Source organism: Lissotriton vulgaris, chromosome 6 (genome assembly GCF_964263255.1).
Source record: "Lissotriton vulgaris chromosome 6, aLisVul1.2, whole genome shotgun sequence".
In the NCBI taxonomy this organism is placed as follows: domain Eukaryota; kingdom Metazoa; phylum Chordata; class Amphibia; order Caudata; family Salamandridae; genus Lissotriton; species Lissotriton vulgaris.
The window spans coordinates 788,615,645-788,641,731 of record NC_141694.1 but is presented as its reverse complement, the minus strand read 5'-3'; the positions used below and the strand labels follow the sequence as shown (position 1 = coordinate 788,641,731).

Below are 26,087 nucleotides of genomic sequence, written 5' to 3'. Positions count from 1 at the left end.
CGAGGCCCATTGTCGTTGCCTGCCCCCCCCGCGCTGGGGAGAAGAGAAGAGTGGGGCTCTAGGCGCGTCTGGTCCCGGGCACAGTGCCTATTTCTCGAGCGGCCTCACCTGCCAGAGGGCCGCTCCACCGTTGGGCAAGTGTGTTCTCCGAGCCCATGGGGCTCCAACGTTGGGCATGTGTGTTTTTCGAGCCCATGGGGGCTCCAACGAGGGCACAGTAGTTTCGGGGCCCTAGAGGGGTTCCCGAGGGCCAGTGGTACCCATGCCTGCATTTTGTTGATCTTCAGCTGCACCGCACCAGTGCTGGCAACTGCAACGTTGGCACACTGAATTAGAGGGACCAGTAAGTGCACAGCCTTTTATTTTTGTTCACAGCTGCCCAGAACGTAGTGGGCAGCTGCATCGTTTAGACCACAGTGCTTTGGGGGCATGTCTTTTTTAAGTTAGTAGTGAGACGCTCCCCTTTGCCCCCTTACATTCACAGCGGTGCAGCACTTAGTGCCAGCTGCATCGCTTAGGTTTGCGCAATGGCGCAATTGGATTCAGCTGCTAGACAGCAGCCCTGTCATTCTGGACACAGGGCGTTTGAGCCCCTTTGAGATGGCCTGTTGGCCAGGGGACTGGGAGTAATAGGGCGCTAGGCCCTAATGTGATTTATGTGGTGCTAGGAAATGTGAATCATGTAATATGATTTACGCACCCTGTTTGATGCCTATAAATGTGGTTTATATGATTATGAGGTTGTTTGCATACTACGGTTTATGCTAGTGAGATTATGTTCCGCTGAGATTATTTCCTTATGTGAGTGTGCTTAGGAGGTTAGGGTCTAATGCTTTTAGACCAATGAGAGGATTGCATATTGTGTTTATGCTGGTGAGGTTGGCGCAGAATGTAATTCACACCTAATGTGATACTGTGCATAATGTAGTTTATGTTACAGGCTGATGCTAAGTACAGTGGTTACCAGTGATTACTGGTTGTACATTTATGAGATTTATTACTTTCACTAAGTTCGCTTTATGATGGGTCTGACAGTGGTCCAGTGGGCCTTGTCAGTAGTAAATAATCCCTTGTAAATATGACCTAGTGCCAGGTGGCACCATGTATATGATGTGATTACTATTCTAATGTGTTATGTGAATACAAAGGCTATTTTTTATATAAACTTGTGTGGAGTTCCTTTTGTAGTGTGCCTGGGATGTTGTTGCTGTGTGCGTGCGCAAGTGCTTTACACATAGCCTTCGGGATAAGCCTGAATGCTCGTGCCAAGCTTCCAAGGGGGTGAGCAGGGGTTATCTTTGGCGTGTAACTCCCTTGCCCTGACTAGAGTGGTGGTATCTTCCTGGCTTTGGCGCAAGCCTTAGCCACCAAGAGATCCCATTTCTAAAAGGGCCCATCTTGCAGTGCTATACTTCAGATACGGCATTACCACTGAAGGACACCTCTTAAAGTGAAAGAATGAGGTGGCCGTGCCACGATTCCATCCCATCAAGTGGGGGCCATTTGAATCCAAATAGCAAGTGACCAACACTTCGAGGTTGGAATGTCTACACATTTTTTTATTTCGACATTGTAAATGTCAATTGGCTGGGCATGCTTATAGCTCTGTTTCTTTCATGCAGCCTATCTACCAAAGGCAGCACTCCGTGCAAACCCCACACATATCTGGGTTTTAACAGCTCTCATAAATCGTCTTAAGAAGTATTCCTTCTGTGGTCTTTCAATGTCAGACGGACCAGCCTCATCTAACCGCAGCAGGCTATCAAGGCCGTGCGGCTCGAACATGTAGGCCCCGGCCGTGCCTCAGCATCACACGGGGCTGTTCCCGAGCCTCAGGAGTCCTGCCTCAAAGCGCTGTGGAGATAACCAGAGCTGCAGTGCCGCTCTAAATGCACACCTCACAGGCTTTACCTCCTTGCTTATAAGGCAGACAGCCTAATTTTAACATCCCCAAGCTAAATGAAGAAAAAGCAATGATGATGTGCACTCGCAGGAGTTCATTCACTGAGCGCAAGCAAGAATCAGAAAAGCAACATTCAACCTGTAACTGAGGGTTCAGAGTGCAGCAGGAAACAGGCACCCTCCGGCCGCTTCCATTCTGCTAGCGAGAGGAGCCATATGCGCTGCTGTCAGTAAAGGTCTGACAAGCGCGCTCTCATATGCTGCTGCCGTTGCGTGCGACCAGTGGAAGCCGGCTGTTATATAAAATTTTGAGTTAATTGTTGTTAACTCTTGTGCACTGCTGCTGCGGTGTGTGACCACAACTGCAGCTACTGCGTGTGACCAGTGAAGGTCACAATCACTAGTCAACCCTTATGCGCTGCGCCGCTGCGTGCGCCCACTGAAGTTCGGACTTATCAGCCTAGTCTTGTGCACTGCAGGCAATACTTGTGAAAGCGGGTGACGTGCTTTAACATAAAACACAGCAACCGTGTACAAAAAAGTTATGCTTGTGGCTATGTCTGAACTAAAAAGTCATCGTAGATGAGGTTTCATATTACTGGAAAGTCCCTACATTTTAGCAATATGTAGTCACCCACCAAAACAGCTCTGATTGGATCATTAACACGTGAAGTGTAAATGCTGCTTACAGTGTGTAACATTGGTGACCTCATGCATGTGTTGGCAATGTTGCAATTAAATGAAGAAAAACAAAATAGTCCAGTGAAAAACCCACGGTGTAGGAAAGCAGTAATTGGGGGGTGCTCCTGGCTTAAAAATGGAAATGATGTATCGGGAGCACTGGCCAATAAGCTGTCAGACAATGGTAAGCAGCAGCTCTAATTTCACTGCGGTGAAAAGATTACAGCAGGTCTTGCAGACAGCGCATGCGTGCTGATGCTCGACATAAAAAGGCTTGTCAACAGGTGTTTAACCTTTTCACTGGAGCATAGACCTGGAAACTTCTCAAGGCTAACAGTTCTGTAGGGCTGAGTGTATTAAGCAGTTTGCTGTGGCCTAGAATTTGTTTACAAAAAGTCTTAAAGGTTGTATCTGGAATTAGCACATGAGTTGGTGTGGGCCTCCGTCACAGAGCGTAGGGTCAATAAGCAAGGTAACCTACAGTGGCAGTGTTACAGTAACAATGCTAGTGCACCATCTAAAACGGGCAGAGTACAAGATTTTGATGGGAAATGAAGATTGGATTAAGCGGTCACGGTGGTCCAGGGGGGATTCTCGTAATAGCGTCACAGGTCATGTATGATGTGGGTTACCCGACCCACGTGTTGGCTGGACTTTTTTGTTGCATAAAGCACTTAAACTGAGCTAACATGTCAAAATAATTAATTATCATTTTCGAAATGTATAGTTGGTTTCTACTTGAACAATTGATTATTAGAGACTAATTATTAGAGACTAATTTGAGAAATCTATTTCACTTTCATACTGACTACTCTACAATCATCGCAAAACTGATTGTTTTTGTGCTTTTATGGGTTTGACCCAGACATTTGGTAATTGAGCAGATTTTAAACTTATTTTTAGGTCGAGCCTGGGTAGTGCTTGCACTGCTCTGTGAGGCCATCTGTATTCGGTAAATGGGCTATCGGAGACTTTGGACATTCCCACCCCTTTTGGTTAGTTAGTTGGGCTGCTCTATAAAATTTCTTTTGTCTGGTTGGTTAATTTTGCGCACCTGTCCCTCCTTTCAGTGCTTAGTTCCCTCCCAGCGGACCTCACCAATTGATTCTTTTGGTTGGCCAGCTCTGTCTATCTCTTGACTTCTAGCTTTCACACCTCCCGTCACGTGGAAATTCAGTGTCCATCTATGTCGTTATCTGGAGGGGTAACATGTAGGCCCTTTTCTACAGGCCACTGGCCTGCTGAAGAACGGGTATCCCTGAGGTAAGCCAAAGATTAAACAAGCTTTTGCAATGCAATAGGTTTCATGTAACTAAAAGTTTGACCTATTGGCGTTACAAATAATAATGCAACTCCAATAGCTCCAACTTTCAGTAATGCAGGACCTATTGCATTGTAAGTGCTTGTTTAGAGGTGTAGGTCGCAGGACTGCCACTCCTTTTGCTGGCTTATTCAAATTGATTAGTCGCAAGGTTAAATTGTTTCAGAATCAGTGTTTGTAGTTGGGATTTTCATTTCAAGCAATTCAGCCGAAGCTGTGTTTCAGATTACAAATGATAGTCATGTCCAGAGTTCAAATTTAGCAGACTCGATGTTGCTTACACATGTCTATAGCCATTGTCATGTCTAAGACATGCTTAGTTATATTCTTTGTTGACTCCAAACAGCGTCTCATTGTATTTCACATTTAACAGTTATTTCTGAGCCAAATGTGAAGGTATGTAATGAGTATAAAAGGAAGTACAGCTCACAAAGGTACACAGTTGCTTTATTCTCAGTGACACCAGGCTCCAGGCAGCAACTGCCACCCTAAAATATTCCACCTACACATTCTGTTTTTCTCCCCCAAGGTTCCACCCCGAAAAATTCCATCCATGCCCCAGCACTTAACAGGTTGCAAACCTAACACATCCCCCCCTTCAAAACAATCCAAAGAAAAATACTTTCAATAGATAATCAAAATTTGGAGAAACACTTACAAGTGGAAATGATCATGTCGAACAGTTACGAGGAAAATGCAGGAAAAAGGATTACAAAGAACAGTTACACATGCAGTGTCTATGCAATAAGAAATAATCCTGTGAAATAGAATAACATAACCGTAAATAAACAATGAACGTGCACTAGCTTAGCACAGGAGAAATACATTAAACTGAAGTTGCCTTAAATGTAATGGAGAACATTCAATATTTTAATAACACAACGAAATTGCCAGGCGTGGTTGGAAAATGATTCATTGTACATTCATCAGGCAATCTAACTTTGGACGGTAAAGATTTAGCCCATGCGGATTGAAATTCCTACTTGATCCCTCTTCATTGTCAGAACTAACATTTAAGCTCTTTTGCACATAGTCAGACATGACATCAGGGACAACAGCAATTATGCTTTTGTTCTAAATCTTTCCGTTCTCTAACACTGCAACACAGTCTTTAACTTCCTTGACTCTGGCAGGCGCAGAGAACCTAGGATAACTTCTAGCGACATGATGAGTTTTTTCACTCTCACTGAGTACCCCATTTTAACTGGTAATTCTCTGCAAGAAGTAGGCGTATCCAGAGAGAGAGAGAGAGAGAGAGAGGACTAGTTAGCTAGTCCGAGTCCCCGTGGGATTATATGTATCATCAAAAGAGACTAGCTACATGTGACTTTATGGGTTGGACTCTGACTTGTTTTGTCAGTTGGCACCTTGTTGGTGTGATCATGAAGCCCTCACCCACCAACCTGGTTGGTGGCATGCTTCATCATCGGGCCCAACCAGTGACACCTAATGTGTCCCAGGTGTGCTACGACGCCTGATTACAGCGGAGCTGGTATTTGTCTGAGAGTGCAGTTTTGGGGGTTAGTGAAGTGAAAATTAAAACGGCTTGGCGGGGGTCCCAGTGTCCGAGGGTAAATAAAATTTTAATAACAGGGCCACCGTCAGCGGTTAAAACAAGGCAAAAGGATGTTTGGTGGCTAGTTACGACCTCCTACATCCATTATGGGTCGACATGTTTCAGCCAGTGCCTTTGTATTAATCTGGCTTTCCTCTGGACCTTTATAAAAACGTGCTGGTGCAAATTAAAAAAGTGGAGTGTTATACAGACTATGTGTTACACTCGCTAAGGTGCTTTTCTAGGTGTGAGAGGGGGATTCCCTTCTCATGCATACCTATACATACACATGTAGGACATAGACAAAACATGTAGGAAAAATAGAGTCACTTTGCAAGTTGCTTAAAGTCATGAAAACGTGAATATGGCCAATTCTAAAGTGCATGGTGGGGAGACTAAAGTCGGCGAAAGTGTAACAGTGCTGGTGATACCCTTAGGGTGATTATCGTCATCTAGCTTAGGCGTGGTGAGGCTAGAACGCGGGCATCACGCTCATACAGTGTGATAAATGGCGTAAGAGATCTGTTCTTAAGCTGGAGATTAGCAGCCGATGCTTCCTGGAGTAAATCGACAAGGGATTGACCCTGTGGGGAGAAATATGTAGCCACTGGGGTTAGGAGACGTGTAGGGAAGAAAGAGCGCTTACCCACAGTTTCCGTTCAGGGATCATCATACTCACAGCCGTTCTGGTCAAAGCCTGCGGTGTACCTATGGCGCCGTCTTCACACTCCTGTAACTTGGGCGTTGGCTGCCTTGCTGTTTATATTGTTAATTGTTATCACCTGGATTGGGGAGCAATAGTAGAAAGACTGCCCAGGGAGTGGAGAGTGTGACAGGCGCTTGCGCTAGGTTGGGACAGTGCGAGCTGAGTTTAGCGTAATGTGATATACCTCCTGACATGCACCTGTGGCCTCCGCTACATTGGCATGACCACACGCAAAATACGTACTAGAGTGACAGAACACAGAAGCACCATCAGGTGTAAAAAGAACATTAGCAAACTGACCAATCACTTCCTCAGTCACAACCACAATCCCAATGATCTAACCTGGACTGTCATAGAACAGTTCCCTGAAAATGTGGATGACAACGAGAAATAGCTGCTCAATAAGGAACAGCGTTGGATTTACCGCCTCTCCCTACAAACAGAAGGGCTAAATTATGCCATCCCCTGGAACTCCATCACAGCCTAACTGACTACACAAAACCAACAGAACTCTCACCAGGACGTGCACCCAATTTGATCGCGCCACATTGATGACGCCACATCTAAAAACACCCACCTGGAAACCACTACTACCATAACCAATGGCATTATTATACAGAAGCTCGTCAGACTCTGCTCTAGGGTAAATATCAATGGTTACACTACCCTGGGCCATCACAAATATAGCCTCTCAAAACACATGCAGGAATAATTCCCAGTACAGATGTAGATACATCATCGCGCAAATGCTAAATCTCAAGTCGCGCTACCATGCGTACACCCCACAACGCATGCGCAATAAATTCCTATCACGCATCAGCGATAAACTCCCTACCGAGCATGCGCTAACCTCAGCTCGCGCTGTCTCAATCTAGCGCAAGCGCCTGTCACACTTTCCACTCCCTGGGCAGTCTTTCTACTATTGCTCCCCAATCCAGGTGATAACAATTAACGCGCCAATATAAACAGCAAGGCAGCCAATGCTCAAGTTACCGTAGTGTGAAGACGGCGCCACAGGTACACCGCAGGCTTTGACCAGAACGGCTGTGAGTATGACGATCCCTGGACAGAAACTGTGGGTAAGCGCTCTTTCTTCCCTACAGGTCTCCTAACCCCCAGTGGCTACATATTTCTCCCCACAGGGTCAATCCCTTGCCGATTCACTCCAGGAAGCATCGGCTGCTAATCTCCAGCGTAAGAACAGATCTCTTACACCATTTATCACACTGTATGAGCTTGAAGCCCGTGTTCTAGCCTTACCACGCCTAAGCTAGATGACGATAATCACCCTAACGGTACCACCAGCACCGTTACACTTTCGCCGACTTTCGTCTCCCCACCATGCACTTTAGAATCGGCCATATTCACGTTTTCATGACTTTAACCAACTTGCAAAGTGACACTATTTTTCCTACATGTTTTGTCTATCTCCTATTTGTTGTATGTATAGGTATGCATGAGAAGGGAATCCCCCTCTCACACCTAGAAAAACACCTTAGCGAGTGTAACACATAGTCTGTATAACACTCCACTTTTTTAATTTGCACCAGCACATTTTTATAAAGGTCCTGAGGAAAGCCAGATTAATACAAAGGCACTGGCTGAAACATGTCGACCCATAATGGATGTAGGAGGTCGTAACTAGCCACCAAACATCCTTTTGCCTTGTTTTAACCGCTGACGGAGGCCCAGTTATTAAAATTTCATTTACCCTCGGGTACTGGGACCCCCGCCAAGCTGTTTTAATTTTCACTTCACTAACCCCCAATACTGCATTCTCAGAAAAATACCAGCCCCGCTGTAATCGGGCGTCGTAGCACACCCGGGACACATTAGGTGTCACTGGGTGGGCCCGATGATGAAGCATGCCACCAACCAGGTTGAAGGGTGAGGGCTTCATGATCACACCAACAAGGTGCCAACTGACAAAACAAGTCAGAGTCCAACCCATAAAGTCACATGTAGCTAGTCTCTTTTGACAATTCTCTTCAATAACCTTCAACTGTACTGTACATTCTTTGCACCAGGTTTCTTAAGTCCACCATCCATTCAGCTTTATCCAAATCCACAACCTTCCTATCCATCCAATCTTTGTTCATTATAGAACACGCTATTGTCACTTTTAGCAATGGATAAAGGTGACATTCCAGTACTAATGTGAGGCGTTGTCTTGGTTGCCCAGAGCATATCCCGAATATCTTTCCTCAAATCCACCCTGTTCACTATTGCTAACTGTAACTGATCTTTAACGATGCACTTAAATCATTGTACTAACATATTGCTGTGGGGATAGTAATAAAGAGGACCTGATGTGCTTGATTCCTACTGACTTCAAAAATTCCCCCATTTCCCTAGACACAAATTGGGGTAAGTTGTCAGTTACTAACTGCTCTGGGTAGCCTTCTCCAACAAGTACCTTTTGTAAAAATTCAATGACTGTTGTGGTGTTCATCGTTTCCACAAACTTTAACCCAGGCCACTTTTTTACCTCAATCTATTAGGACCAAAACATACTTAGGGGTGGCACCCCGAATGGCCAATGGCCCAGTAATATCTAATGTTATCTTGCTTCATGATATATTGTCGCATTGCACTGGTGTGACAGGAGCAGGTACTGTTACTTGAGTTTTGTCGCTTAGATCACATGAATAGCACTTTCTAACATGATGTTCAATATCCCTATCTACTTTCGGCCACTATAAATCTTTCCTCACTCACTGTTTCATGGCACATATTCCTAAATGGCCTTCATGAGCAAGATTTAATATCTTACTGTGAAGGCTAACGGGTACAACTAAACATTCACATCTGTGCATTACTCGGTTTATTATGGACAATTTCTCTGCAACTGTCCAAAAGGGAATTAGGGTTTCTCGCATTTCTTATGATGGTGCCATGTACCTGACGAATACTGTATGACCTCTTGCATTACCTCATTATCCAAACATGCTTTCTTACACTCCTCCTTTGAAAGTGCGCTATTCAATACCACATCTACTGCACAAATAAATTCCACGTCCTCGAAATCCTGATCAACTTTGTGAAATCGATCATCCAAAGGCAACCTGGATAAACAGTCAGCGCAAAGCTGTGCACCCCAGACACATATTACAACTGATATTGGAATTCCTGTAACCAGTATTGCTATTTGGCAATGCAAGGAGCTGCCCTTCCTCCGCACTTAGGGGCCCATTAGGATGTGGGGCGGATTGCCACCACCAGCCATTTCCCCCGCCATATTACTATAGGCGGGGGGACCGCGGCGGACGGAAAGACTGTCCACCGCTTTTCCGCCCCAGTCGCCTTGCGACCGGGGCGGAAAAGCTTCAATATGGCTGGCGGTGTCTATCAGACACCGCCAGCCATATTACAATGGGCTGAAACAGATGCCCATTGCCGCCACGGAAAGGCAGGCAGTCTTCACTTCAGGGGCCCCATGCGGGTCCCCATGGTGAAGGCGAGGTGGGGGGTGCACATGGGGGGGTACCTGTGGTACCCCCTGCATTTGCATACACAGTGCGGCAGGCACCGCGCTGTGCCTGCCGCTTTGTGTATGCAAATGCATAAATGCATTTTTAGCATTGTGGCAGGTGGTGCTGAGAGCACCGCCTACCACAATGTTAAAAATGCAGGATGCGCCCGCCACTGTCGCGGGTGCATCCTAATACCCCCCACGAGACCCTGGCCCTTATGGCGGCCGGTCCCAAGTACCGTGAGGATGGCGGGCATGCAAAGTCCGCCTGCCATCCTAATGAGGGCCTTAGTTTTGAACACATCTAACCAATGGTTTATGATCAGTTAGTAAGAGAAACTCGTTGCCCCAGATGAAGTTCTTAAAGTACTAGATACCCCACCACATTGCCAAAGCTTCTTTCCCTATGGTGGAATGAGTGTTCTCGGCACCCTGTAAGACTCTCGAAGAGAATGCATTAATTTGTTTTTCTCCATTGTTTCTTTATAGTATGAGGACAGCTCCCAAGTGATATTTACTTGCATCAGTAGTGATGATACATACATCACGAGTGTTAAAAGGCTTTAGGGGGACAGCTACAATGATTTCCTCCTTATTAGATGTAAAGGCCTTATCACACTCCCCATCCCACAAGAATCTGGCATTTTTTTAATAGCATACATATGCATATAGTTTTTGCAGCAAAATTGTCAACCAACTTGAAATAATATTCGATGAGCCCCAAGAATGATCTTAACTGTTCCTTGTCTTTAGGTGCAGGCACATCCTCAATCGCTCTCAAGATATAGGCTCTATTCCTTACCAGATATGTGGTGTCCCAAATAGTCTACTCCAGAATCACTGAATTTACATTTGTTCGTTCCTAATGTAAGCCCACTCCTTCTGATTATTTGCAACACATCATTAAGCATTAAGTCATGTTCATTCTGACTTTTGCCATACACCAGTATGTCGTCCTGAAAATACGCTACACCAGACATGCCTTGAATACATTTTCCATCTCCCGCTACATGCTGATGCAGAAGCTAAACTGAACGGCATGCACATGTAATGGTAAGCTCCTTTGGGTGTTACGAAAGAGTTTAGATGCCTCGATTCGTTGCATAACTATTTGGTGGTACGCTGATGATATATCTTTCTACAGCTCCTCTTTCAATTCGTTCCTCAAAGCCAGAGTTACCATATGTACTGTGTGCACCACCAGGCAAGCATTCTTCAGAACAATTAAATGTAGAAACCCCTTCAACTTTCCCAAAAACACTGTAATATTGAATAACCCACTCACAATTATCTACCAGTGATACATTTTGTCACTTTGCTGACTCATTTTTCTTAAATAACCTGTTCCTCGAGATTATTTGTTTAGAGTAATTGGGGTCAAGTACAGTATTGAGCTCTCCTTGCTCATCACATCCTAGGTTCAAACCATTCTTTGTAACATATATTGTGCATTGTGTGGAGTTGTTCTCGAATTCAATATTGGCCCTGAATTTACCCAAAACATCCACCCTTTTTCCTGCGTAGGCATAGATTTTTAGTTGGGATGTTTGAATGTCTGGAAATTCTTTGAATTCATCCATACCAAGGGGACCACAATCGGCCATTACTTTGATCTTTCTACCATTCAATAGTATGTCATAATGAGGTGGTTCTCTCTTCCTCAATGACCCTACAGAAGCAACTTCTAGGACTGTACCTTTCTCATCCTCCGGTGCCGATAATGTTAATATGAAATTCTCGTCAGACTCAGTCTCCACATCATCCACTATATTCATGATTCGACCCTTTTGATTCTTTCCCGATTTTCATACCTAATTATAAAGCCCTTTCTTGTCACATTTAAAGCATATCCACCAATGACTGGACAACTCTTACTGTTACTTAAATTAGTCTTTTTCCCACAATGAAAACAAACTTGTTCACTCTTTCCTTGAACAAACTTTTCACACACACTAAAATTCTGGGGTGGCCCTTTGTCTATATGCTCTTTCCCTCGTGATTTATCAGATTGTTACACTAATAACTTCACTTCACGCATTCTAGCATTTACATCCATCTCTTTGACACAGTATTCAGAATGTTCAATACTTCTGGTTATTGTAAGTGCATTTCTTAAAACTGAGTCTCCGGTGGATAACAATTTCTCTTGGATTTTCCTATTGCTAGTTTTCAATTAGTTGATTGCGTATAATTTAATCTTTAAATTTCAGGTAATTATATTTTGCTGCTAGTGTTCCCATTGCTGCCACAAAGTCATTGATTGGTTCACCAGGAAGTTGTGATCATTGTAAGAACTGGTGCCGTTCTAAAACTGTATACTTCTTAAGGTTAAACCTCTTGTCCATAAGTTTTCATTACAGAAAGGCACTCATCTAAAACTTAATTTTCACCCTCGCCAACACCTGCATTAACAGAACTTCTAAGGGTAGAGTTTTTAACACACTTCTATCTTCAGGCCAAAGATTTAGACCAACAAAGACTTCTTTTTCTTTGAAGTAAAAGTTTCACCATCAATGGCCTCTAAATATGCCTGGAACCCCTCCCTCCATTATTCCCAACACAGAGGAGGGGTACCAGGCACTGCCAAAAACGGTGGTGGTGCTGCAATTTTGTCCATGGTTAATGCATTTAACCTGTACAATTCAGAAAATAGCATGGGTGAGTTTTCGACTCCTAGGAATTATGGTGTGCCTATCACCATTAATGCAGGCACAAATGTGGAATATTTATTCTTGTAACCAGAAAAAATAAGTGAGTTGTTTCTTCCTATATTTTATTGCCGAAATTATGGTGCGCCTATCACCCTTAATGCAGGTACAAATGGGAATAGGTGTGCTTGTCACCTGAAAGACAAATTTCAGAAGAATTTGTTATTTTAGATTGCCGCCAATACAGTCTGTCCATATACCCAATTTGTAATTTCAATATAGCTTCTTTATTAAAAGGATGGGTTTAAACTTCCATTGTATCTGCCCAAAACTACCTCTTCCAAGCCAACTGGTACAATCTAAAATAGCTGCCGAAATTTAATGAGTTTCCAAATTAAAGATGACCCCCCAACTTGTCAACTGCAAAACCCAATGTAAAATGGCCACCTGAATTCAATGTTGATCAGGAATGTATTTGAAAAAGCGTTCCTAACGCTTTAAAATGGCTGCCAAGAATAATGTCTGCTGCATTAGGTATGCGCACTAGGTTGTGTCACCTGACCCGGTCTCAATATCTCACGAAAGGCACCGCAAGAATCTGGGAGGCACTGGCGCTGGATTCAGCCATGGGGGCTGTCCACCACTATCCTGCCATGCCGAAGACTCGCCAGAAACACCTGTGTTCACCTCAGCCACATGGCACAACGGCTGATCATGATGTCGACAGGCACTTGAACCTGGAAAACTGGACAGGACTGCCAGGGGGTTCGCAAATGCTAAACCTAGTGCTGATGGTGCTCATCACCACATAAAAGGAAGTACAACTCACAAAGGTACACAAATTGTTTTATTCTTAACCAGCAGCGCAAGGCTCCAGGCAGCTACTGCCACCCTAGAACCTTCCACCTTTGCATTCTGTTTCCCCCCATGGTTCCACCACAAAACATTCCATCCCATGCCCCAGTCCTGAATAACTTACAGACCCAACAGAGGGTAAATGAGGAAGACAAATTGGCAATCTATCCACTTCTGCCCTATCAGTGATATATCAGTTTATTGCCTCTGGCATGATTTAGATGAGTTTCTTGAATGAGGACAATATGAGCTCCCTGTCTGTTTAAGGACACATGTATTATAAACTGGTTCTATTGTTCATGCCATGTTCCAACTAAAGAATATATGTTTATTAAGCAGTGTCAAACTTATTTCTACTTCGGGGGGACAAGCTTATCTAGGAAGTCAGAAAGCCTTCCACTTATTGTCCCACTCCAGAGTTTGTTGGCCTTTGACATCACTGATCAATAAATCACTCAGGTATTACTTATAGAGCGCAGCTTGTCACTCAAGAGGGTATCCAGGTGCTTCTGCATGTATTAGTCAAAGAGCTAGGATTTGTGCCCTTTCCTGAAGTGTGTCAACAAGGGTGCGGTAAGGAGGTGGAGGGCATTCCAGGATTTGGCAGCTAGATGGGTGAAGGAGCAGCAGCGGCATATGCGTGGTATCAGTCTGAGTGCAAGGTATGCTGAGCGGAGGTTCCTGGGAGGTCGATGGAAATGCAGGCAGTGGTTCATGTAGGCAGGTCCTTGGTCGTGGAGGGCTTTGTAGGTGTGGGTCAGGAGCTTGAACTGGCATCTCTTCTGCATCAGGAGCCAGTGGAGGTCCTTCAGATGCAGGGTGATGTGGTTCTTCTTGGGCAGGTTAAGGATGAGTCTGGCAGCTGCGTTCTGGATCGTCTTGAACCTCTGCATGAATTTGGTGGTGGTGCCGGCATACAGTGCATTGCCGTAGTCCCGTCGGCTGGTGGTGAGTGCTTGCGTCACCATCTTCCTGGTGCAGATAGGGAGCCCCTTGAAGAGTTCGCTGTTAAGCATGATACCAAGATTGTGGGCATTGTCTTTTGCCATGGTGTATAATTGAAACATATGTCAAACGTAAACAAAAAACACAACAGACATAGCTAAAAACTAAAGCAGTCCCTAAAAGAACCCCCGCAATTTAGAATGAGATAGCAATGGGCCTCCATCCAGTACCCAAACATAGAGTATATATAGACTCCTAGTCTTGATGGTTCAGCAAGAAGAGTCGAAGTGGTTGGTATTGCCCACACTTGTATTTTTTAGCTGCTTCCAATGTCATCAGATGTGTTGCGCCAATTTTTTGGCAGATTCTGATTGTTAATAGAGTGAAATGTCATTATAACGCATCTTTGGATGTTCGGATAATCGTAGACAGCTTAACCCCTTCTTCACATGACTGACTGATCTTATCTGAGCCAGTGGCCGAGGAGTTATGCAGTGATCCTGTGCAATCATTCATTGACATTGTTTCCTGGCTCTCGCTCATAGTTTGCACAGTGGCATGGCGTTCGTCATTCTTGAAATACATCAGCTCATGCATGCAATCACATAATCCTTCAAGTGCTATCACAAGCTCTACCCATAATTATTACACTTTCTTCTGATGTACATTACAGTCTATGTTGAAGGATCTTATTCATGACTTTTCTGCATGGCACTTAGATGGTTTCTTGTTTCTAGATGACCTAGATCTTCTTTTTCAACTTCTCTTTAAATGATGAGGAGAGGCAGGTGGCAATCCGCAAAAGATCACTATCATATTTCTCCACAGAGTCCCAGCCCTTCTTGGATTCCGTGTCCTTGTCTTCACCCACAGCTTAAAAACTGTTTCCAGGAATAGAGGCATATAATGAACACCTAATGAATTCAGCGTTTTTTTCACTTTCAAAAAGGAGGACCAGTGATCCTTCACAGCAATGCTAGTATGGAAAGATGATTACTATTCTCCATTTTGAAACGGCTTGATTTTTGCAACACCAGGTGTCTGTCCAAGGAGTTTAGAAATTGTACCACCCCCAACTCTCTATTGGATGCACAAGCAGCAGTGTCTGGGGCACAGGAACCCTATGTGCTCATTCTACGGTATAGAAAGTAAATAGGCCTTGTGGAGCCAGTGTTCCTAGAAAGTGGCCATTTTAGGCCCTTCAATATTTTCAGGCAGTCCAATCACCTGAATTTTGTACTGCCTCGAGCAGTACTCTGATTCCTCCTTTCTGTTTTCAAGAAAGCACACTCTATCAGTGAGGTCTAGAACATGTTCCCGCTGTTCATCAGTGCCTGGATTTAGTTAGCCAATTTACGTTTTGTCTTTTTTCATGTGTCAGTGAGCTTTTTTATCATCTCATTATCCCAAAGAGTGATCGGGACCGCATGTACATCTTTTATATGTGCGGAGAAGTTTGGATGAAGGGATTCCTATATGTAACCTACAGGGGCATCTATCATGGAAAAAGTGTAGGATGTTGTGACATTGAAATGTTTTTGTCTTTATCAGCCCGTAGATCTCTCTGCAGTGTAGTGCAGAGAGATCTACGGGCTGATTATAATGTAGGGCGGATCGCCACCGCCCGCATTGGCTATGGCGATCTGCCCTACATTTCCCTCCACCCGCCACCCATTTCCCCCGTCATATTAGTATGGCGGAGGTGGGGGGGGAGACCGTCCACCGGTTTTCCACCGGTCGGCTAGTCGACCGGGCAGAATAGGGGCTAGATATGGTGGCAGTGTCTGCTAGACACCGCCATCCATATTAGCATGGGGGCAGGAAGCAGCCTTTCCGCTGCTGCAAAGGCATGCAGATTTTGCTGTCTGGGCCCGTTGCAGGTCCCCAGGTTAGTGGATGGGTTGGGTGGTGCACATTGGGGGTTACTATGGTACCCCCCCCCCCTTCATTGTCATGGACAAGGTGGCAGGCACCACGCAGTACCTGTCACCTTGTGCATGATAATGCACACAGTGCATTCCCAGCATTGTGGCGGGCGGTGCTGTGAGCACCGCCCACCACAATGCTGGGAATAGAGGATGCCACTGCCACTGTGGCATCCTAATTAGAGGTGCGGGACCGCCGCACCGCTGGCAGCCGGTCCCAGCACCGCTAGGGTGGCGGGCGGACAAAAGTCTGCAATCCTAATCGGCCCCCTAGTCTCTATAAGTGCATGAAATGTACATTCAGGAATTGGGATGTTGAGAAGTTCAATACTCTATACTATCCTTGCACCTGACATTTGTAATATCCTGTTTTTTGGTGAGATATACATATTGGAAATAAGAAGATTAACCCCTTAACTGCTGGTGCTGACCCCCTTTTTGCCTATTTGGGGTAGTTCACGCTTAGGGCTCCCTAACATTTTTCCACATAAGGTATCCAAGCCAAAGTTGTGTTCTTTTTTAACAACATCCTGGGGATTCTAAAAGTCCTCAGGGTTTGTGGATTCCTCAAGAGGGGAGCAAGAAAATTAGCAAAATATTGCAAAATGTTGAGTTTTTGAGAAAAAATAGGAAATAGTGTTCTGCATAAAAGTGTCTGTTTTTTTTGCTTAGTCACCATGTTTCCAGATTTCAGGAACATGCAAAGCTGACTAGAAAAACCTCCTTTTCGTACTATAATGTTGGCATTTTTTTTAAAGTTAGCCAATTTTTCCCATTTTTTTGTGCTCTCGACCTACTTCCAGTTTGCAGTGGAAACAGTGTGTCAGTGATTCAGAAAAGCTATAGATTTCTGAAAAGACAAAATTCCGAATTCAGCAAAGTGTTGCTTATAAAGGGGCCATTTACAAGGACACGCAAAGGTACCTTGCATGGCTTTTCGTGTCCTTGTAAATATGGCCCCTTTGAATATGTGTCCTTTTAAATATGGGGAACCAAGTTGCAGCGGCAGCGCAAGGGGCTTGTAAATATGCCCCTACTTTTTTTAACGTAATGACAATCAAGCATCAGTTGTTCAAAGCTGAAGATAAAAAATGTAACTCTTCAGAAGTGCTATAGGAAAGCTAGACCTCCTGTGATCTGATTGGGCCTACCTCTTATATTGAACGAAATTGAATGCATTTCCAATGCTCAACCTTAGGGGATACAAAACCATCGTTTAGATCTATTTGAAATAATATTTTTACGGTGATATACAAACATTAATGTTTGTAAAGGGTAATATCCAAAAAGATGATCCATTTCCGCCCTGCCTACAGACTGTAGCATCTTTCCCCTGAGGCGGAAGCCGGGGGCGTTCTTTCTTTAACCTCACTTCGTAGAATTAATTACTTGGTGTGTTTTATTGTCACAGAATTGTTATTTAAAAAAAACTGTATATATTTTATCGGCTGCTATTTTACTTCCTGACAACGCGACCCAGAAGGTGGGAGTTACTTCGCCTCCAGGGTCCCATTCCCATCCCATTCATCACTTGAGCTTACCGGCGCAGCCGAATTGAGGTGCTGACGCCGGTAGTCGCGGAACAACCGCCGCCATATTGGGGAGGGCAGGGTAGCGGTCCAGCTCCTGGACGATTCCCGCCCTCCCGCTTTACTTAAGGGCTGATTTCCGCCCTGCCTACAGACTGTAGCATCTTTCCCCTGAGGCGGAAGCCGGGGGCGTTCTTTCTTTAACCTCACTTCGTAGAATTAATTACTTGGTGTGTTTTATTGTCACAGAATTGTTATTTTAAAAAAACTGTATATATTTTATCGGCTGCTATTTTACTTCCTGACAACGCGACCCAGAAGGTGAGAGTTACTTCGCCTCCAGGGTCCCATTCCCATCCCATTCATCACTTGAGCTTACCGGCGCAGCCGAATTGAGGTGCTGACGCCGGTAGTCGCGGAACAACCGCCGCCATATTGGGGAGGGCAGGGTAGCGGTCCAGCTCCTGGACGATTCCCACCCTCCTCGCTATGTATAAAAACAAACGGACTAACCGTCCGCGCAGCGGGCGCGCCGATGGCGCGCCTAAGGTAAGCCCGTCTGCGCCCGTCCGCGCCTGGCCCGGGCCTAGGGCCAGCCCCCCTGCCCATTTGATTACCAAGGGCCGCATGAGTTGGACCAGAGATCAGCTCATACAATTAGGGTCTGGTTCTTGTGCAGCTCCTGTTCGCTGTATACCTAGCTCCTTGGATGGACACCCTTTTCACTGTATACTTTGTAACCTAACTATCCCTCCCTGGAGTGAACGTACTTTACCTCCTACTATCTCCCTGAATACCCCACGAATACTAAAAACAGCTTTGATTAACTGCCGATCGCTTCCTCGACATTCGAGTGAAATCTGGTCCACCTTGAACACTCACGATTGGGACATATTATTTCTCACTGAATCTTGGTTAAAGGATACCTCAAATCCGGATATTTTTTTAGCTACCCCCCCTGACTACCGTTTTATGGGTATCAACCGAGAAGGGAAAACAGGAGGTGGACTTGCCATTATTTTTAAAACTCACTTCCGACTGACCATCAAAAAACTTGCAAATATTGGGCTGATTGAAGCCATGTATTTTTCTATTGCAGATTCCGCTGCGGTCTTTTTAACTGGTATCTTAGTGTATAATCCTCCGAAAGCGACATTCGCTTCATTAATGCAGTTGGTACATCTCATATTGGATCTATCACTCAAGCACCCACATTTCATTGTACTCTGTGATTTCAATCTACACGCTGAAGATCCTGCATGCGCTCAGGCCATGAGATTTTTAGATTCCCTACAGAGCCTTAATTTGACGCAATTAATCCAAGGCCCAACTCACTCAACAGGTCATACGTTGGACCTAATATTCTCCAACCTCCCGGGCACTATAACCCACCCTCCCCTTCCCCTCACTTGGTCCGACCATTATCTTCTTTCGATCGACATTCAGTTACCTCCAGCACCGAACCCGGTGGAACTGGGAACGGACCAGAGGAGAAAATGGCATAATGTCACTTGTTCTGCCTTGGAGCCTGTCTTTTGTTGCTCCCTGGAACCTCTTACAGAAGACATCGATATCTGCGTTACTAAGCTTAACGCGACCTTACTGTCGGCTATCGACGGTATTGCTCCATCTCTACCAGTCTCGTCTGCAAGATCTCGTCCATCAGCCCCATGGTTCTCAACAGCCTTGCGTGTAGAAAAAAGTCGCTGCAAAAAATTAGAACGCAGCTGGAGACTAGCCTATGATCCAGAGGCTAAAAGCATTTATAGAATAGCCCTAAAGAAATTTATTAAACTAAAAAAGTCGGCTATGAGAGAATTTTTTGCCGCTCAAATTAAAAACGCTGATAACTCGGCAAAAACACTGTTTAGTATCGTTAAAGACTTTGTCAAACCTCCTGCTATGATGCCTAACAACCTTGCCAGTCAGTCTTTGTGTAATGGTCTATCAGATTTTTTTCAAGAAAAAATTGAGAAAATTTCCTCCTCTTTTCCATCAGTTTCTGCACCTGAACCTGAACAGTCTCTCTACTCTGTCTCTAACAGGTATGATAATGTACCTCCTTTGGTAGCTTTTAAGGACCTTACCTCAGATTTTGCACTTAAATTATTTCTTCAGTGCAAATCAGGTTCAAACTCTGGACCCGGCCCCCCCTAAGGTGATGAGTGACCTCGCCCCTCTTTTGATTGAGCCTCTTACCTCCATATGGAATGCCTCATTACATCTAGGCCAATTTCCTACTGCTTGGAAAGAAGCTATGCTAGTCCCCATCCTGAAGAAAACAGATGCGGACCCTACGCAATTTTGTAACTATCGTCCCATCTCCCTCCTCCCTAAACCAGCGAAGGTCTTGGAAAAGGCCGTTCAACTACAGCTCGCGGAATATCTGGAGATTAATTCCTTACTCCACGACTCCCAATCAGGTTTCCGTACAGGTTTCAGTACGGAAACAGCGCTCCTGGAAGACTCTGAGACCATTCGAGAATGTGTGGATAGGGGAGAGGAGGCCATGTTGGTCCTCCTCGACCTATCCGCCGCTTTCGATACGGTGTCCCACAAGAGACTTCTAGATCGATTGGAGCAGATTGGACTGGGCGGCTCCGCCCTGTCGTGGATCAGCTCCTTTCTTCAAGGACGAACACAGAGAGTTCTTCTTAGACCGTTTCAATCTGAGGGCAAACCACTTGTATGTGGAGTCCCACAGGGCTCGGCTTTGAGTCCTTTGTTTTTTAATGTCTATCTGGCACCGTTAGCCAAGGTGGTTGAATCATGTGGGGTCAGAGTGATCTCTTATGCTGATGATACACAGCTTATATTTTCTTTTAGAGATCACTCTGACTCCAGCCTCGCCAGCTTCCGACACTGCCTGGGTGAAATATGCTCCTGGATGGCTTCTAACCATCTCCGACTTAACAGCGACAAGACAGAGGTTTTGTTTTTCAATCAAAAACTGATTATACCATCCACTTTGTGGTGGCCTACGGTACTTGATCCCCCCCTATTCCCGTTCATACTGCTCGCAACTTGGGTTTCCAGTTTGACGATACTCTCTCCTGCGGCCCTCAAATCAATAAGGTCACTGCAGCCTGTTTTTGGAAACTGCGGATGATGAGAAAAATCTTTCCTTTTCTGCCTTTGGATGCTCGCAGAACTGTCACTCAGGCCTTGATCACTTCACACTTGGATTATGCCAACAGTCTCTACGCAGGGGCCCCCCAATATCAAATTGAACGCTTACAAATCGTTCAGAACGCGGCGGTGAGGCTGATTGGCAACATCCCCTACAGGCACTCGGTCTCAACGTATCGCAAGAAGCTTCACTGGCTTCCAATAGCCAGCCGCATCAAGTTCAAGTTGCTTACTCTTGCCTTTCGGGCCCTTAATGGAACAGGACCAGAATATTTAAGAAAGAGATTAGTTCTATCCCACTCTGTCAGAGCCTTACGATCTAACAATCTTCGCCGCATTGTTGTCCCGCGGTTCCGCCTCTCTAGAATGGGTGGCAGAGCCTTTGCAGTCATCACGTCCAAACTGTGGAACAGCCTACCGTTAGATCTCAGATTCACCCCCTCTGAAGCACTCTTTCGTAACCGTCTCAAGACGTGGTTATTCTCATCTGCATAGGTAGACTCCCTTTTCCAGCTTACAGTCTCAGCGCCGGGACACCCCCGTTGGGGGTAGCCGTGCGCTCTACAAGCTTCATAAATAAATAAATAAATACTCTTCAAATATTAATTAGGTCAACGTTTATGGTATATATACGTCTATGCCATGGTAGTGAATATAAATGTGGCCCAATAACACGTTATTTTGGGCAACTGTTTTCATAAACACACATTCTCTCATTTACTACGGCAGTACAGTGAAATAAACATGGAAAATTACTGAGTGCTGCATCACAGATTTCATTTTTTAACAACTTTACACATGACAACAATTCTTCTTCTAGTGAGAGGATCTCTTTGTGTGATTTTACCTAGCTGCACAAATTGTACCACTTGCACCCTGATTTTGGTTCGAGAACATTTTAAAACAACTATTCTTTGAAATTGTGAAGAGTGTAATATGCTTATTAGTATTAACCACCATTGCTGAAGGAAGGGATGGTCACCATGACCCACTCAGTACATCATGGAATAAAAGTAATATAATATTTCACTCTACAAGTAAACATGCAAGGTAAAGTCTCTTTACCCACATGACTGTAGCATAATAAGGCAACACGCCGACGTGGTAAATCTCCTTTCTCTCTTGATGATAACAAAACATGGCTGCCACTGCTGGCTTTGATTGACACTTACCATTAAAGCCGGAGGCACCATGCTCCATATGTCTTCAAAATTAATCAGAGGATAGCACTCAAACGTTGCATCGAAGGTATTATTGTGCTTTGTATGTATAGTATTTATTGCTGTCAATTTGAAAAGGTGGAACATTTAAATATTTTCTATTTTGCTGAGATGGATTTTTTAGGGTACACATTTTTTCGCCCAACACAATTCTGTTAGGTCTTGCGTCCGCCAATGTTTTTTGATTTGATTTTAATTATTTATATAGTACTCACTTATGGAGCTATCAGCCAGTCATCTTCATCCTTGAGTCTGTTGTTGTGTCATTCACATATTTCTTCTGCCTCCCACAACATACTTCATGGGGCAATTGGTCGGCAGACTTCAGCAATTGGCTACCTTCAATGTGAGTGATGGCACTCTGCTCCTCTAGAAGGAGCACATCAGCTGTCAAAGTAGTTCCCTCCGGTATCAAGCCTGGCATGGCAATGTGAACTTTTTGAGACCCCAAAAATGATTTGTACTTTTATCCATTTTTTTTTTATAGTAGCGAGGTTCCGGCAGCTCATCCAGCAATAGTATTACCAAAACCATGACAAAACAATCATTGTCAAGCCAAATGGCTAGCAGCCAACACTATATTGGTTGGCTTTGCCAGTGCTTGTTGGAGTATGCTGCCAAGTATGGGGACACTTCAAGATGTGCCCTTCATGTATATCCAGTCTATTCTCCTCCAGTGTTCAGACCAGGTGCACATGCAGGAAGGAAAGAAAAGGGTGATAAATTGTCACTGCAAAAAAATTGGAATATAGTTGCAACGGGATCTGCATGGATTTTAAGAAGGGGAGATATTATTGTTTTTTATTCAAACCATTGTTGAAGTGAATGTTAGTCCTTTAAGCAACCTAACTTCTCCCTTCTATTTCTCTGTAGAACACAGAACTTTCCAGAGTATGGCAAGAGATTTTGAAGACAACATGCAGGGTCCTTTGGTGTTTCGTCTCCATAACAGTGCCCCTGATGTGGTTCGACAGGTTTTACTTGAACGTGGATGGAGAGAGTTTGACGATCATGTTCAAGACCAGACAAAGTGGAACTTGCAGTGGCGGGGCTCTGCTTTCCGTGCCCCTGAACATGACAGCATCAAACCATGGCAGCGCCTTAACCATCACCCTAAAACTGCCACTATGATGAGGAAGGACACTTTGGCAAGACATTTGAAACGCATGCAAGGTATTTACGGTGTGTCCCAATATGATTTTAGCCCAGTGGCATTTATCTTGCCAAACGACTACACGAAGTTCATCGCAGAATATACCAAGGAAAGAGAGTCACATGACTCAAAGCAAAGTTACTGGATTTGTAAGCCTGCCGACCTGTCTCGTGGGAGAGGGATCTTCATTTTCAATGACATAAAAGACTTGACGTATGACTGCACAGTCATAGTTCAGAAATATATCACCAGCCCCTTACTCATATCCGGATACAAGTTTGACCTCCGTATTTACGCCTGCGTCACAAGTTTTAGCCCCCTCACCGTTTATGTATACCAGGAAGGTCTGGTGAGATTTGCGACAGAAAAGTTTGATCTCAGTTCACTCAGCAATATTTATGCTCATCTGACCAACACAAGCATCAATAAGTTTGGGGCTTCTTACAGCAAAGACAAGGAGCGCGTTGGCTCTGGATGCAAATGGACTCTGAGTCAGTTTCGTTCTTACCTCCGCAGCCTAGAGGCAGATGACGTGCTGCTGTGGCAGAAAATTCATAACATTGTGACACTGACCCTGCTTGCCATTGCACCTTCTGTTCCACAGGCTCCCAACTGCTTTGAATTATTTGGCTTTGATATCCTCATAGATGAAAGCTTCAAGCCTTGGCTTTTAGAGGTAAACTTCAGCCCAGCTCTATCTTTAGACTGTTCTAGTGACATAATTGTCAAAAAAGGTCTCATCAATGACCTGATTGAACTTCTGAACTATAAGCCGATTGACAGCTCAATGAGAATTGACAATGGCACAAAAACTGAATCTGGACTTCATTTTATAAGTGGCCATTCTCAAAGGACCGATGACAGGTGTGCAAATGAAAAGCATTTGAGTTTTGGAACTGAAGACAAATCGGCAAGCTCTGTACAGTGCTCAAACTTTTGTTATCCTGACAGCTGTGAATTGGCAACATGTGGTGCATTTTGTTCGGCTAAGGAGAGTACTCCTTTTAGCAATGGTCATTCTAGACAAAGCAAAGATGTCCTCTTGGAAAGAAACAGTCAACCCAAGCATCCAAGGAACGAAAGTGTGCTTCCCGGGGAACTGTGTCTTCAACCCACATCTAATGAAGAGCAGTCCCTCATACAGCTCGCTCATGGCCCACTCAGCAAAGAAGTGCCTGTGAACAGTATTATTTCTGGAACACATCCTAGGAAGACCTTAACATCACAACTGCGAGAAAGAATGAATATGCCTCAACATTCAGCACGAGCTAAAGTATCATCACAGACGTTGGCCTCGGCAAGACGTAGGCAGTCCACCAATGGATCTTCTCACTTTTCCCATTTGCAGCGGGCAAGAGAGTCTCTGCCTTTGTACTTTGTATCCGATATAGACAACAAACCTCTCCCTCAAGTAGGAGAGTTTATGCTTGTGTTTCCTTTCAATGAAGTGACTTACGAAGCCTCCAAAAGCAAGATTGATATGAAAGTAATAATACAAGAAATCCACAGGTTGATGAACAAATTACACTCTTCGCAACAAGAGGCGAAGAGAAGAAGAAATGAATTAACTCTTAGATAGATTTTGCTTTCATCTAAAAATAAAACACTATATATTTTAAGTTTCATAAAAGTATTGCAAAGGAAAGATTTTCTTAGTAGTGCTCCCAGGATTCCTGTTTATTTATGAATATGTCACAGAAGATAAATCTGTCCATGAGGTGCTTTTCTATTATTTTCAAAAACATGACCAAAGGCTGAGTTAATATACTGGGCAAACTAGTGGTGATTAGGCACACAATTATGCAAATCTAAATGAGTGTTACAGTGTAATGCAGTGTACCCAAAAGCCTGCAAGGACACAGCATGCTTCTCTTTGTAAAATGTAGCAAGTTAGGTTGCCCTACCCGACATTGCACAAGACCTCAGAGCACTGTCTACACCTTTTGTCAATGTGCAGATCTTTATTACTCACTCACCTAGCATCAATCCAAGTTGTTGAAAGAGAATCTCGAGGATGCCTTGAAGTTTTTCTGGTGGGATGTTTAAATTTAGCTAGTTAACATGCTGTTTTAGCTGTGTGAAGGGATAGGAAAATATTCCAGTGTATGACCAACCGAATATGACAGGGAATTCTATGGCCCTTATTGACCCTCATCCAGGAACACTGACTATGGGATTGGAAGACATGAGTATTGCAGCATTTGTGACATGAGGTATCCAGTTTTGCCAAGAAGCCTGCATTACTTACCATACTGGTTGTTTCTAATTGGGGTTGAATGAACACAGCTTTTGTGTTCCCCTTCCCTCTATCACAGACTCTGGTGAGACCTTTTCTGAGAGAATGGAAACTACAAGATACTGAGAGGTAATCCAAGCATGCATCACCGTGGTTACATCATCAACGGCCCGTTTCCACTTTTACTTATTGGATCACCCCAAAATAAGCTGCTCACAAAACAAAATCTACTCACAGGCTTAAGCTATTAAAACTTTTAAATGCTTCAATGAGTTGAAAGGAAAGTACATAATTACACAGAATGAGATTATTGAGGTTCACAGCATGTAGTAAATGAGCTGCCCTCTATCCGGTCTGTCCAAGGTTATATGGTGCACTTCCTGGTGTGTTTTGAGTGCTGTTGGAGGTACAGCATCACATTGAACTATCCATAGTCTTGGTATTATGAGCCATTGTCTGCGAAACCTCCAAATGAAGATCGCAAAATTACAGTGACTACAAAACCTAGTAGACAATCTTTCCCTCAGTTTAAATAAATCAGACTTCAAATAACCCACCATCAAAGACCTTCATTGGCTTTCAGCGTCCCAGAAATTAAAATAGTAATATTGCACTGCCATCAAAGCACAGAATGGCCTTAGTTCTAAATATAAAGGACTTTAGTTCCAGTTGTGTCCTGAGGCCAAAGAAGGAACATTTGATAACACAAACCAGATTCAAATGCAAGAAGCTTAGAGAGAGGTGTATCGTGGTGTTTAGCACCCAACTTTAGTACTCGTTACCTTCAGATATTAGGAGTTATCCTAACCT

General features: G+C 44.2%; 1 protein-coding gene across 2 annotated transcripts in view; it reads left to right on the top strand.

Moving 5' to 3' along the window:
• Positions 1-24,676, top strand: part of TTLL2 (tubulin tyrosine ligase like 2) — a 78,165-nt gene extending 53,489 nt beyond the window's left edge. For both annotated transcript variants that reach the window (XM_086925278.1, XM_086925279.1), the window contains exon 2: positions 22,762-24,676. In XM_086925278.1, the coding sequence (XP_086781404.1) occupies positions 22,782-24,620 (1,839 nt within the window). In that variant the 5' untranslated portion in view covers positions 22,762-22,781 and the 3' untranslated portion in view covers positions 24,621-24,676. The remainder of the gene's footprint in view (positions 1-22,761) is intronic.
• The last annotated feature ends 1,411 nt before the right edge of the window (positions 24,677-26,087 follow it).